Source organism: Camelus ferus, chromosome 18 (assembly GCF_009834535.1).
Source record: "Camelus ferus isolate YT-003-E chromosome 18, BCGSAC_Cfer_1.0, whole genome shotgun sequence".
Classification (NCBI taxonomy): domain Eukaryota; kingdom Metazoa; phylum Chordata; class Mammalia; order Artiodactyla; family Camelidae; genus Camelus; species Camelus ferus.
In genome coordinates, this window is record NC_045713.1 from 1627968 (window position 1) to 1642928 (window position 14961).

Sequence of the window (14961 nt, forward strand, 5' to 3'; positions counted from 1 at the left end):
AGGAACCTGTGATGATTTTACTCTGGCTGATAAAGCAGGCCACGACCTGTGTCCCATTTATTACTGGAGACAACCTTAAACTATCCTCTTAAGGTACGTGATTCAACATAAGTTTATTAAGCCTTTCCAATAAAAAAAAAAAGGATGCCAAGCAATATAAAAGAATGAGGCATTTTGCTGGCGTGACTGCTTACCCTTAACCTAACAAAGCCAATGCCTTTCAAGTATCTTAGAAGCACCATTTGCATGCAAATCATGTACTAACTGCAAATGGGACTTATTACTTAATTAAAACTCATCACGGAGCATCTCTTTTGAGCAATATTTTGTTGGATGTTGGAATTACAACTGAAAGTGATAAAATGCTATTTGAACATTTCCTTTTATTCCAACATATTACTGTCCTCCTAGCCTTTTCCCATCAGTCCTCAGGCTTACTGGGACGTTGCATGGGAGATTTCTTGGTGGTTCAGAGTGCTGCCTTAGAAGCCAGGCACCCTGGGTTTAAAACCCGTCTCTGCCACCAACTGGCATCAGACTTTGGGCTTGTTACATAAGTTCTCCATGACCTGGCCTCCTCCTCTGTGAACTGGGGGTGACATTAGCACCTACCTATTGGGGTGTAGTGTGGACTGAACAAATCAATACACGTGGAGCACACACAGTACTATTAAGTTATTAGCTCTACGTAGCACGCGTCACTAGAAACCTTATAAAAAGTGAAGTCAGCGAGATCTGGATAAAAGGTAAGACTCCCACCTCTGCCGCCCTTGGGACATTGGGTAATGTACCTCTTTGAACCTCCATTTCCTTCTAAGTAAAACGGGGTGGTCACGCCTCTACTTCAGTGGGGTGGGGTGAAGACTGTATGAAAAAATGTGTATACGACACTCTGACAAACGTTTCTAACGGGGCGTATGGGAATATCGGGCTGCATGGACGGATGTGGATTCCGCCATCCTGAGGACTCACGCTTCCTTCCTCTCGTCTGACAGCAGGCAGACCAGAACAGAAACAATCAGCCCAAGGCTTGGAAGATACTGGAGCTTATTACCCTGGGCTCTCCTCAGAGAAGGAGCTATTGCCGATCCACGCCCGGGGGCTAGGCATCCAGGAGAGCCAGCGGAGAGCAGTGGGCACTGTGGTCAGCGCCTGCCCACATGCACAAGGCAGCCAGTCACCTGCCAGCCGCAGATGCCCAGAGACACGCACCTGCAGGCTGGCTCCCCATCACTCTTTCCCTGGCTTCCTTCTCAGGGCAAGAGGAGAGCAGCCCCTGCTTCGAGCACCTCCCCTCCCTGCAGCACCTCTGTGCAGGAAGTCAGGGCCCTCGGGGTCCCCATCAGACTGCCCGCCTGAAGCACACATTGGAGCCGCGGAACTTGCCTGAGAAGCCAGTAAAATTTTAATGCACTCTGTAGCGCGGTCATGTCATACTCAGTTATGGCAAATAATCCCAGATGCCTGCAGAGGTAAAATGGAGCTGTAATGTGCTTGCCTCCTAACCCGAGCTGACAGCAATGATGTACGACTACCATTAGCGGAAAATATCACTTCAACTAACCCATGATCCAGCTCCGCTCAGGGTCACATTAACCATGAGGAACAAATTACACTCCCAAAGTAAATACAAATTTTCTACACGAAATGGGTACAGAAAAAGGGAAGGGGTGATCCGTTCCCTTCGCCAGCACGCTGCTGAGTGACACAGATGATAAAGGACAGGACAAATCATTGGCTGACAGAGGGCTGCGCTGTAATCAGCTCAGCCACACGCACTCGAGCCGATAAACACTATATTCTCCCCTTAGTGGCAAATACATAATCTTTACCGTGGACATGGCCACCTTGGATATTTACTACCACTTGGGCTGCAGCAACACCCTAAGCAGTGTTTGCCATCAGACAAAGAAAGATCCTGTGGCCTTGATGGACCCAGAAACCCTCTGCAGGGGTGGGAGTTGGTGTCTGGGGGAGGACAAGAGGGCTCTCCAGGCGGCAAGCACCACAGAGGGGAACCACCTTGGGGGATGCAGTGCAGGAGCTGCAGGAATGCCATTCCCCGACCACGCACTGCTCACAGGAAGAAAACGAGGAGAGACCGCGTGAGATGCAAGGGGCTCTGGACCAGAAGGTCCAGTACTTGCTCACCTGCCTGGATGGCTGTGGCAAGACCCTTTTCCTTTCTGTAACTCAGATAGTCAACAAAGCAACTTCTAGGCACAGAATTAATATTTGCAGGCACCTAAGTGTCAGACATATGCTAGGTGTGGGGAACTTGCTAGGAGCCTATGATTTCATTAAGATACCAGTGCTCACACATAAATACACACGAGAAGAAGACTGAGTGCCTTGACCAAATGTGGCTCGTGCTTCATCTGCTGGCTGGCACAGCCTCCTCCCTAATTACCCGTGCTGGCCCACAGGCTGACTCTGCCACTCACCTGTAAGAGTCAAAACATATACCTTGTTAATTCTGACTTCTTACCCTGGACAATCCCCAGGTCAAAAAGAAAAGTCACATTTCAGAAGAACTTGTACATCTAAGTGGTCAGGGGACCCAAGCTGTGTTTATTCAGTGCTTACTGAACACCTGTCATGTTTGAATTTTTAGAAGCTGGGGGGTTCGTGGGTGGACAGGTTGATAAAAATCCAGGTCTCCTGTAGCACAAGGAGGGTGAGGCACAGAGAGGAAGGCAGCGAAGATTCTCAAATGGCACTCTGGGCATATCCCAACTCATCCTCAGATAGAGCGAAAAAGAGCCCAGAGCCTGGAATCTTAAGACAGTTTACATCTCAGCTCCATCACTTACCAGCTCTTTACTTTCTTCTTCTTCTTCTTCTTCTTCTTCTTCTTTTTTTTTTTTTTTTTTTTTTTTTTTTGTAAAATGACATCTGCTTGAGAAGATAAAGTTCTTGAAAGGAACTATCAATGAGTTTGACATAGCAGATGATGAACAATGTTGTATCTGAGGACACACAGAGATCCCCATAATAAACAAACAGGTCATATAAAATAAAATAATATATGTAAAAAGTGCTCTGAGGAATGTTCTATACAATGTGAAATAGTGTTCCATCTTATTATTTAGTTATTATTGATCCTAATATCATTTGTTCACTGTTCCCAAGAAATGAGTAGCATCTACATTTTTTTTAACCAAGAAGTTAGGGAGTTGAAAAAAATCATTAAGAATCCCAGAGAGGAAAGATGAAGCCCTAACTGACTACGCTGGGTACCACACCGCCCATCCCGGGGGTTCCTGGTTAGTCTTTATTTCAAATGCTCCATTCATTTCACTGCCTCCGTAAATATGCATGTAACTGGTAGACCATGAAACACACCTGGTTTGGAACAGCAATGGAAAAAGCTACTCTGGTTACTCTTCACGTAACTGGAGACGTCCTGTCGGTCTACAGCCAGTGTGTCTCAACGTGATCCTCACACCAACTAACAGGGAAAAGCTCTAGAAGTAGCGCAATTTAACCTTCCCAGCTGTAACTTTGAAAAGAAAGGAAAGAAGAAAAAATAACGTCCATCCACTGAATTCTGAGACTTCCGAGAGTATAAAGTTTGGCTAATTATTCATACATCCTAATGCAGAGATTTTATTTTCTTTATCACAATGGCAAAGTTATGAGGAATAATTACCCATAATTATACATCACCATCCAGAAGCTGCCAAGGGGAGATTAACTCAGACAATAACTCCCACACATAAATACACGTGTGTGACCAAAAAGAAATGTGTGCATCTTTACTGAGGACTAACACTCTCGAACCCAAATACAGAATCAGGCAGACTTCTAACAACCAAAGAACAGCCCAGGCTAGACTCAATGACAAGCCACAAGTTAAAGGCATCACTGGTACGAACGCCTCTGCTTAGGATCTTCCCGACTCTCGGTGGCTCAGGATTTTCACGGTCAATTTAATGAGGCTGAAAGCCATCGCCTCCACCTAATTCCTCCTTGGCTTTACAACATTCCCTTCAGCTAAGCCACAGAATACAAGCCAACGGTTCATTCTAAAAGAAAGCAGCTGACCTTTTCTCTGGGAATGTAGAATCATGTATTCAACCCTAGATGTCTCCAGAAGAATTCCTTTTGTAGGTCAAATAATATTGATTATTACCAATCAAGTGAGTTCTTGAAACATACTATGTCAACTGGTTCTTCACTAGTTCCCACACTCTCCTAAACAGTCAGGGCAACTGAGGAACGAGATTAAACTAACTTTTCTGCTGCCTATTGACAGGTGCATGGTGACAGACCCAACAGAGTCAAGCAACTCCGTCAAGTTCATGTTGGTTCATCAGTAGGTACTTGAATAAAAAATAAATGAGTTGATATCAATGACTGAATGAAAGAACCAACAAAGAGTTAATGACCTTGCTTAGAGGAGAGGCCCATGTATGTTTCCTTAAGTTACTTGAAAGAGCCAACACGGATGTGCCTGGACCTGCCCACTGTGTTTATTCCCTGTTAGGAATTTGAGAGAGGTGAAAGGATGGAGATAATTTTCATACAGCCTTCCTTCTGCCTTGGCAAAGAGAAAATCCACTCACATACGTTTCCCTCTGGGTCTGCCATGTCGCTGGGGCCCAGGTAAATAGCTACAGAGAAAATCAGGATATGCAGTGCTACATCATCGAATCCAGCCTCACTTTGCAGACAACAAAACTAAGGCTCAGCAGCATTAGGTAACTTGCCCAACGCCACACACGTGGTTAGTGAGAAGTCAGAAACCAGATGTCCTAAGTATCCTTGTCCGTGACTCACCCATGACGAACAGGGGAGAATCTAGAACCTCTTCTTTTTGCTATTCAGTCTAAGAAATTCTTGTTTAGCTGAAGATGTCTGACCAATTTCCAATAACTCGAGTATTCATCTTACACATTTCTATTTAATAAAAACCTTGTGCATTTATAACATCTGTCTTTTTCACGTACATGACATAGGGGTAATGGATAGATATGCTACATACACATTTAATGTGAGTGAAGCGATTTGTGGTTTGGCATGAAAATGCTATGACATGACAAAGAGAAGAACTTATGAATGAGAGTCAGGATTTAAATTTGCAGTAGAAATTAAATCCAAGGATAGTATCAATAGGAAGTTGGGATGGATAGGCTGGAATTATGCTAATGGAAATATAGCGATGTGGAAGAACAATAAAATGTCAGTTTGACCCAGACCTAATCTTGGAGGTTGAGTTGGATGGGCATCATGGAATCCAAAACAGAAAGCCCTTGAGACCCAGCCAAGAACTTTAGAAATTTCCCAAATAAGATGGGAAATGTATAAATGGCTTAGAAGTGTCTTATGAGAAAATTAAATTGTAAGAGAAATAGAAAAGGCTGGAGAAGAGACCACATACTCGTTGGGAGTCCAGAAGATAAACACTGGGATTGACACAAGGTGCACTCAGGTTCGAGTACCGGTTTTCCGAGGTTGTTTCACTTATCCCCTCCATTTGAAGATGAATATCCAGGAAAAGAAAGGCAAATTTAGCAAAACAATGAACATTACTGAACACCTCAGTTGTGCCAGGTACTATACTAAATGTTAAGGATATAAAGACAAGATCTTGGGTCCCTACTCTTCCTCCTGGGCAATCGTTATTCACTTTGCTGCTAAGAAACCCAGAAGGGAGGAGAAAATTCATTTCTCCACCTGCAAAGTACGACAGCATCTCTACATTGTCTCCCGATCAGAACACATCCTACTTCAAAACCAAGGATGGGGCTTCTACAAGCAACAGTGAAGGCCTTCTGAGCTTCTGGAAAGTTGCTGAGGGTGCACAATCTTTACCAAGTGTGAAACATGGCCAATCAAGGGATGGGACTCTTCCACTATAAGCACAGCCACACGCCCAGTCTTCAGTTTGACATCTCAGCAGTTTCTCAGTCCTTCAGGAGCCAAGTTAGGCATGTGGTTTGTGTTGAGTTAGGAACACAAGCCTCTGTCGGTTTTCTTCCTGCTTTTCTTAGAAGCTTCCCCTTTCCCACACAAGTGAATATGAAATGATCAAACACAACAAATTTAGCTTGAATTAAAAAATTTAAATGCACCAAAAAAGAGTGTGCATGCTGAGGGAGAGGGAGCCGACATGGAAACTCTGTGGTTCTGCATCTGCAGTTAACCAGGGTCCCAGCAGGCTGTCCTGGGCACTGGTGAGCACATCACGGGACCAAGCAACCTTCTCCAGGTGGTCATTTCTCTCATTAAAAGCCCGGAGAGAGGAAACTGCAACTAGGAGTTCTGTTAAAAGCTTCACCAGGAAAAGGAGAACGGTTCACATCTATGAAGAGACGGTGTCAGTGCGTCCTGCACACACGTGTATACCACACGTCTATAAACATAAGCACACACACCCCATCTCTACGGCTTTCAAGTCTTTCTCCTAGCTGTCAAAATTTTAAGAGCATTAAACAAGAAGAAAATAAGTGCTTCTCTTTGACATTTTTTTTAATAAGGCAGTGGTTTTCACAACTAGTTGTGTATCAAAATTATCTAAGAAGCTTTTTAAAAAATACAGATGCTGTGGCCCCACCCCAAATGGACTGAATCAGACCCTGTCTCCTGTGCTGGGTATCTGGGAACTGACAGTGGGACAAGGGCTGGACCACCCACTGAATCACCATCTGGTCCCTCCAGGACAGCGGGCTTGCTCTCTGCTCCAGGTGGTGCCCAAAGGAAAGCCTGATGTTTGGGATAAGGAACTTAAAAAGCATTGTTTGGGGACACTTCCAAACTTCACAACACTTCCATTTAGCTTGCAGCAGGAAGAAGTGTCCTCAGGGATGAAGGCTGAGCCTCAGTTCTAGTGGGAAGAAAAATATCACACCCCTCATCCTCTGGCAGGTTTTCTGGCAGATCCTGAGCTTTGGGAAGAGAACAGCCTCCCTCTTTCCCCAAGTGATTTTCTCTCACTCGGCTCTGAGGAAAACTAATGAAAGTTAACATTTCCAGAGCCCTGACTATGGACCAGGCACTGAGCCAATTTAATTGTTACAAACTAGTTGTGGGGGGGCTGTTGTCACCCCCATTTGGCAGATGAGGGAACCAAGGCTTGTCTGTGGCTACAAAGGAGTACGAGCCAGACCTGGAGGCCCAAATGCTTGACCACTGGGCACTGTGCCTTCCAGCCAGCTCTGTCACATGGCCCACAAAACATACAAGAGGTGGGTAAATGGAAAGAGAATTACTTTTAATTACCACATTGCTTTTCTAACCAAATGGGGAGTGGTTTCTTAGTACAATGGGGGTGCTGCCAGTGGTAAAGAAAGAGAGGAAACAAGAGAAAATATGGGTGAATATGTGGAAGAATGTGTACTGCCTCTTTGCTCTCGTGATACCCATTCGTTTCACGTGGGGGGCTGGAATAATTGCTTAATCTGGGTGACTAAGGTGCCAAGTGCTGCCTCTTCACTTTGCACTCACTGCAACGACGAACAGCCCCGAATCTAGGATGCGGTGTTCCCAGCCTTCCCTCATCCTCCACCCAATTTCTAGTCTTCACCAAAGTCTCCCAGGTCCTGTGACATTAATGTGAAATGTGTTCACATGGCTGGGAAGGGAGGCTAAGAGGAGCTTTGCTCAGTGTCCCATCAAAGCCTTTTCCATGTGCAAGCATGTCTCCTGCATTTATGGAGAGCTCTGCTTTTTTAGCCCCTTTCCCAGTCACTTCTACATTAATTAGTAAGGGTATCATTTTATAAATTGCAGCTTCATATCAGAGGAAAGCAGAGTTTATCTTAATTCCGTCAGCTGTGTGAAATACAGTACCCTAATTTTAGACCGCCAGTTCTGCAGATCCCTGTGGAGTAAGAGAATGACAGGTCTTCCGGAGAGAAATCCCAGTGGGTCCCCTACAAGTCTCACTTTTGCCTCCAACAGCATCCCTGGTGGGGTTGCTGAAGAGATCCCAGGACACTGAGTGGCATCTTTTCCACTATTAGCAATTCAGATTTGAATGTGAATCCTCCAAGCAGCACACGAAAGCCGCCCAGGTTAGCTCCAGGGGCTCTGAGGGGGGCTCAGGCAAGAGGCTCTGGCACAGAGGAGGCTGATGGGGGCCCAGGCTCCAGTGCAGAGCAGAAGTCTGGGAGGATGGTGTTAAAGTCGGTAATAAACACCAGACAATCTCATCCAAAATGAGAAGCCTGACAGTCTTAACTCTAACAGGGCCAAGCAGGAAGGATGGCAATTACAGAGTAGTGGCTGCTCCTGCTGGGGGCCCTCGGAGGGTGGGGGTGGAGGGCAGGGACAGAGATGTGAGTGCTGTTGTGAGGCAGCCCTCAGTTAAGAAGAGGACCTGCAGGGCCACCACAGTCACAGGAAAAGTGACCGGGGCAGCTGAGGCAGGAAGCGTGCATGTGTCAGAGGAACACTCCCGACGGGTCCCCATCATCACCCCTCCCGTGGACTTGCCTACAGACATCTTGTTCTCCACTGCCCTGAAATCATCCCAAACTCGGAGACGTGGGTGCTGGCTACCCTCCCACTGCCCATTTTTTCGGACTGACACTTTGCTGCTTCCTACGCTCAGAGATGGGAGCCTGGGCAGCAAAGACTTGGGGGTTCAGGTCCCAGGAGATGACTAGCTGCTCTTAGGATGCAGCAAACACCTTGGCCTCCAGCTGCCTCTGAAAACCACAGGCAGCTCTGATAATCCTGGACACCACCAGAGTTAGGTGGCCATCTAGAAAAGGGTCTAGACACCAGCAGAGAGTCTGAGACAGCTGGCCTGGGATGCAGCACTGGCACTGGGGTTTGTAAGCTCCCGGGGGATTTGGAAGTGCAGTCAAGGTTGAGATTGCTGATCAAGACACCTGCATGGGAGGCAACACCAGGCGACCTTACCCGCTCCTGCCACTGCTAGAGACTGTGACACTTCCCAAATTCACGTTGTCTTTTAAAGAAAGAATGTCTGCTTGGCTGTGAAACCCCGAGGAAGCCTCATCCCCTTGGAGAGGTGCCACCCACTTGGAAGGGGAGATGGAACATCACCTGTAAAAGCTCTTCTGGAGTGGGCAGAGAGTCCCAGTCCCTCCCTGGGTGCCTGGGCTGCCCGGCACAACAGGACGACGACTACCATGTGGGAGGGGCCTGCACGCCCCTGGCCCCTCTCCTGCTGCCCACACGCCTCCGGCACCCACCGCACACTGGCTGCCTGAGACACGGGGGACCGACTCCCAGGGAGCTAAGACTCCTGTGGGCCAGGGGAAGGAAGCTCCTACTTGTCAGTTAAACAAAAGAAGAATCCGCAGCCCCTTTCCAGTGTGTACTTTCACTGTCATCCAACAGCCCATTACCATGTCACAGCACAGCGCACCCTTCCATAGGTCACTTTGTTTAAAATGACATGGATAATGCACATGTCAGCAAGCTGACAGTCCTCGCCGTCCTTCAGAGATAAAAACCTCAAGGCGAGAGCCTGTTCTTATCCGGGGGACATGCATTGGTCTATCATCCAAGTCAGGCAGAACATGATTTCTCCAGAGAGCACTTTTTTCATTTCCTGATTTTAAGGAAATCAAATAAGCACCATTTGTCTTCATCTGAATATGCTTGACCTGCTCAAATGATGATGTCTCGCATTTTATAACAGGCTACATATGCTGAATTCAAATTAACGACAGCACAGAACGAGAGCCTTTAGGTCTCTCCTGGAGGCTGGCAGCAGAGAAGGAGGGAAAATTCTGGGCTTGACGGAAACATCCCACTAGATCCCACCCGGCAGGGTTCTGAGTAAAATCCGCAAGCACGCAGCGGGTAAGAGTCAGAGAACAGGGCTCAGTAAGACCAGCTCTGCAGGACAGATCCAGAAACTGGCCAAGGGAGAACATGTCCCTTCCTTCTGGTGCCAAGCAATATAGAAACCATGATATTTGGTAACTCTTTATGAAATACATAAAGTGGGAATTAATCTGGAAAGAAATTTGGCTGGGGGGTTGGGACAGCTAGAAAGAAAGAACAAACACACAAACAATCCCTTTGCTGCAGGCAGCAGAATGTTCACTTTACCAGTTTGTGATCCAATCTTCTGAAAGTCCCAACCTGAGCTCCTTTTCTTGATCCATGTGGAACTGGAGATGCAGAGGCTGGTGCCATCAGCCTCGAACCAGAGTATGTACCTGCTGGAAGAACTGCCCTGCCCCCGACCATCCACCTGGACAACCAGAGAGCAGTTCCCATCTGACAGCCCCCGCCCACCTGTGCCCCCACAAAGACACTCCTAGGAACATGCCATTGACATTTCTATCGCGAAGGTCAATATGTACAGAAAAGCAGGAAGAAGCATATGAGTCAGTAAAAGAAATGAAGGAATGACATTATAAATGCACACTTTATGTTCCAATCAAGGATTAAACAAGAAAAACCAGATGGCTATTAAAATAAATAATTTCTTCTTGGTTCTATAAAGTGAAAACTGAGTATCACATATATACAGTATTAAAAGGCTTATTTTGAAAAAGTGGCTCTCACAGCTAAATTCATTATTTCTTATCACAGGAAGCGTCACTATGAATGAAGCCCATCTTGGCAGAAGAGAGGTGCTGCCCATGTGAAGCTGCACCCCCCCCCCCAATAGCTGTGTAAGGGAGACCCCGGTGTTCGTGGTGCTCAGGCACCGTGCCCATGATGGGTGGAGGAGGGAGGCTTACCTTCTCTTCCTGGTCACTGTCGCTGTCACACTGAAAAGGAAGACAAAAAAAAAAGCATTAGTACAAAAATTGAATATGTTTTTGCTTTTGCTACAGGAAAAAAAAAGACAAGCAAAGGAAATGGGAAACACTGTCTGAACTGGAAAGTTTCTTCTGCTCAAGTGCTGTAAACAGAAACAGAAGCAAAATGCGGAGAAGTTGCTCTGTTGAATTCATCTGATGCCAGTTCATATGACGCCAGTGCTCTGTGGCTTGACCTGCGGTCAGCTGATCACCCCAGGGAGCACCCTCACTGCCCCACAGAGGGGACGTCCACAGAGGAGCCAACCTGGCCACGGGATGGAGGTGAATGAAGATCGCACAGTGGGGGAGCAAAATTGATTTCTAACGGAGATGTTCTACCTTCAGCTAAGGTGAATGGCTCTCTCCTCCTGGTGCTTTTCTAGAGGAAAAGAGGCAGAGTTCTGGGCATCGTGTTCTCTCATTTGGACTCTGAAGGATACTGAACATGACGGGCAGGCTCACCGCTTGTGATGCCCCAGGGGAAAGCAGGGGTGTACTCTAGTAAAGCCAAGGACAAGAATTCCGGGTAACAAATCAGCAATACAGGCAAAACAAAAGTCTTAGGGCAGGAGACTCACACCATATCTAACAGACCCCAAATTCCAATTGCTGAGTTTGGTTTCAGAAGACCAGAAAATGGTAGTTAACTCAAAGCACTGGGTTCCTCATTAGAAGTAAAGGGAAAAAAGAACACAAAAATTTTATTAAAAACTAAGAGTGTTTTGTTATCCAATATTTGATTTTTAAAAAACAAGATGTGTTTTGTTAGAGTAAATACTCAGGAGATAAATATATCCACCCCCTCACTCAGCAGCCCTTGGTAAGTACTGTTAAGCTGGTCAGATATTCAATCAAGTCATAGGACTGGCCCTAATGGAGCTTTCAGTTTCGCAGTAGAGGTAACTCGCACGCACCCACTGAGCAGGGCTGGGGCGTAATCAGAGCTGCACCTACTCCATGAAGATGATTCTTCTGTGGGGTGGAGGAGAGAGCGGAAAGGCCCAGGTCAGGGGGACACCAGGCTGGCAACTGTCACACTGTCCAAATCTGCATGGTGCATAGTTTAAGAAAGTATAGAACAGACAGCAGAGCAATTCTGAAGGTAGAACCAACAGGACTTGACAACACAACGTGGAAGCAAGTAAGAGGGACGAGTCAGGATGATGCCAAAGTTTTTCAGTATGGCCACCTGGACAAGGGAATTGGTGTGGCGATGAACAAAAACAGGAAATAAACTTGCTTACAGAGCAGCCACTGCCGGCTACGCACTCACAGCCATTCATAGCCCCTTCTCCCTAGTTTTGAGACGTTTTGAGATTTAAAAAGCCAGATATTCTCTCTTTCCCAACTTTGCAGCTAAGGGTGGCCATAAGACCCATTTTTGGCTGGGACCTGAGAAAATATCTGATGAAGGTTCTGGAAAACCTTTTTCTCCTCAAAAAAAAAAAAGGAGAAAAGCAGGAAGCACTTGTCTCTTGCCTTTGAACCTCACTGCATGTGGATGTGCTGTCCAGACCTGTGGCAGCCACCTTGCAAAAATGAGGCCAAAAGCTGAAGTACAAAAACAAGGAAAGAAAAATCCTGGCACAACTGAGCCATGTGAACCAATCTCACAGCAGCCTGCCTCTGGACTTTTTTGTTCAGATAATAATAAGTTACCTTATTGTTTATACCACCATTAGAGTACGTTCAGTTGAAAGTAACAAAACCCCCATCCAAATGGGCACCTTGCCATATTAAGCCTCAACTGGGGAACTGCTTCTTCTTTCCAGCCTAAGCTGTCTATTCAATAAGCATTTAGGAACTCGCGTCATAACCTTATGGCCAGGAGGGTTCTACTCATCCCACTGGCTCCTCGATGCCACAGGGGTATCACAGTTTCAGTGACGGTGCTTTAACCATTGTTTTCAACCAAGCTTCCAACCTCAGACTGTCTAAACCTTCTTCTGCCTGATGAGTGATTGCTCTATTATAATAAGTCAAACCAGCTGAGAAAGAAGATGGGCGAGATGAAGACCCTGAAGGCCTCGAACACCAGACAGATAAAGCACAACAGTTCTGAATGTGTGGTTTCTCCAATGCCTTTAATTAAGCCTTCCTTGAGGTTCCTGAGTTCCAGGCACATTTTCAAGACTGACAAAGCATGATTCAGGAGGGGAGTGGAAGAGCAAAGAGGATTCTGCCAGACAGGCTCATTCTCCCAGATGTTCATGGCCCGCCTTGTGAGGTAATCAAGGACAGCTGAAGGCTGGGGCAGGGCACTGCCCACACCCCCCAAGGACTGGTGTGCGGGGGCAGAAGGAATGGGGAGCCGGGGAAGAACCAGCACTGCCCCTTCCCCCCACCAGAACAGCAGTACGTCTCTGGGAACCGTTATTTCTATCAAAGTGTTAAGCTTCCCGCTTTCCAACAGTCCAGTTCTAATTTCAAGGTCCACTTAATTCTGCATCAAGCAATTACTGATATACCCAGAAGCACCTTGTCTCCAGAGTTAAGCATATGGTGAAGAACTGAGACCTACTGGTATCCATTATGGAAGCAGCACGGATGCCAAGCCGATTAAAAATGCTCAGGCTCCCCACACAACATGCCGGGTGAGTGACAGCCCCTCGACAAGGCCAGTCGCAGAGTCTGCCAAAACAGTCTGTGCTGCGTTGGGGCCCACATGGTGCGCTGAGAAAACAGTTCCATTTCTGGTATTAAATTCCCACACTGACCCGAGGACTTTGCCGTGAGCTCAGCAGGAGCGCACCATCCAATTTACAGCTCCGCTCTCTGGAGCCTCGAGTGCCAGCCCCTGGCAGAGACGAATGATGGTCAACCCCTCCAGCTCATAAATTATGCAAAGGCAATAAATGCACTCAGCAAACAGCGCCGAACGTTTGCCGAGCCTGGCTCCTGACACACTCTGTAAAGAGCCAGAAGCTCGACACATACAAGAGGTCTATTCCACTCATAAAGGGGGCTTGTTGACAACCCCAGACGGAAGGCGGGCCACGGTCCTAAGGAGTCTTTCTGCTTGGCTGGCAGCGGTTTATGGGCCTGCTTTATGAAAAAGGGAGGCTGTTTTATAGAGTCGGTGTGGGGAGAATTCACGGTCTCAAATTCACATTTAATACACTGGACGGCTTTCACACCCTGAGTTCAATACGCTGTGGATTTCTAGCCAAATGATTCTTGGTCTTGAAAGGTTAAAAGAAGAAGTGTCTGCTCCCCGCTCCCTAGATACCCACTCCAATTTATGAGAGTTCACGTGGAGCCACCTCCTGATGCAGGTTTACGTTCTGCGTGGGGCTGGGAAATGGAAAAGGCATGTCAGATGCAGAAACGGGGTCCCAGCTGATTTGACCATTTTAAGCATTTTGACATCGGGTCCCATACTGGTTTATTAGCAAACAGGTTGCACACTAACAACCAGGGGACAGAGTACTCTCCATGACTAGATTTCAAAGCCCTTTGTGAACAGCTGAAAACATTTCCCTCCATTTAAAAACCCAGGAATGAAACGGAACAACCAGCTCTGAAGCCCTCTGCCTTCAGACAAAGACATGACCCCAACCCACTAAAGACAAAAGAGGGAAAGAGGAGGCAGGAAATCCAAGCCACATGCCTCGCAGGCAGAATTAGAAAGAGACTAGCTCCCAACCTGAGCACCTCCAGGCATCCCAGCCCATCAGCACCCAACTTCCCCTTCACCTGCTCTTCCCTCTTGTTTCCCAAATTAAAACCGAACCTTCAGAGGCAACTTCTCCCTTTCCCAGAGAAATTCCACCTCTTAAACTCTGCAAGTAACCAACCAACACCCCCACTCAATATTTTCTCCTTTTGAAAATTAATACATACTTGTTAAATACATTTTAAAAAATCACCCATAAGCCTACCATCCACAGATAAACACTGTGGACATGTTTGCACGTTTCTTTCAAGTCTTTCCTCCATTCATTCTCTCCATCCTTCACTCACAGATTTTAGGAAAAGAAAATGAAGTCGTACCATTTTGTAACCTGCTTTGTTTTCACATGCTAAATATTTTAGTTTAATGAGTAAAATTTACCCAGTAAAATCACATTTTTGAAAAGGCTGCACTGTATCCGCTGTATGGGTTGTAAATAATCTAGTAAAAAAATTCCCTAGTGCTGGCTATTTGGACTGTTTCCACTGAACATCCTGGAATCTCTCCCTTGTACACATTCACCAATATTGCTCTTTCCTAGACTCTTTC

The 14961-nt window shown here is 46.5% G+C and overlaps 1 protein-coding gene across 1 annotated transcript in view; it reads right to left on the reverse strand.

Annotated features, from left to right (window-relative positions):
- Window positions 1–14961, reverse strand: part of AUTS2 (activator of transcription and developmental regulator AUTS2) — a 1021658-nt gene that overhangs the window by 286296 nt on the left and 720401 nt on the right. The window contains 1 exon segment of the mRNA XM_032459496.1: window positions 10677–10706. Within this exon segment, the coding sequence (XP_032315387.1) occupies window positions 10677–10706 (30 nt within the window).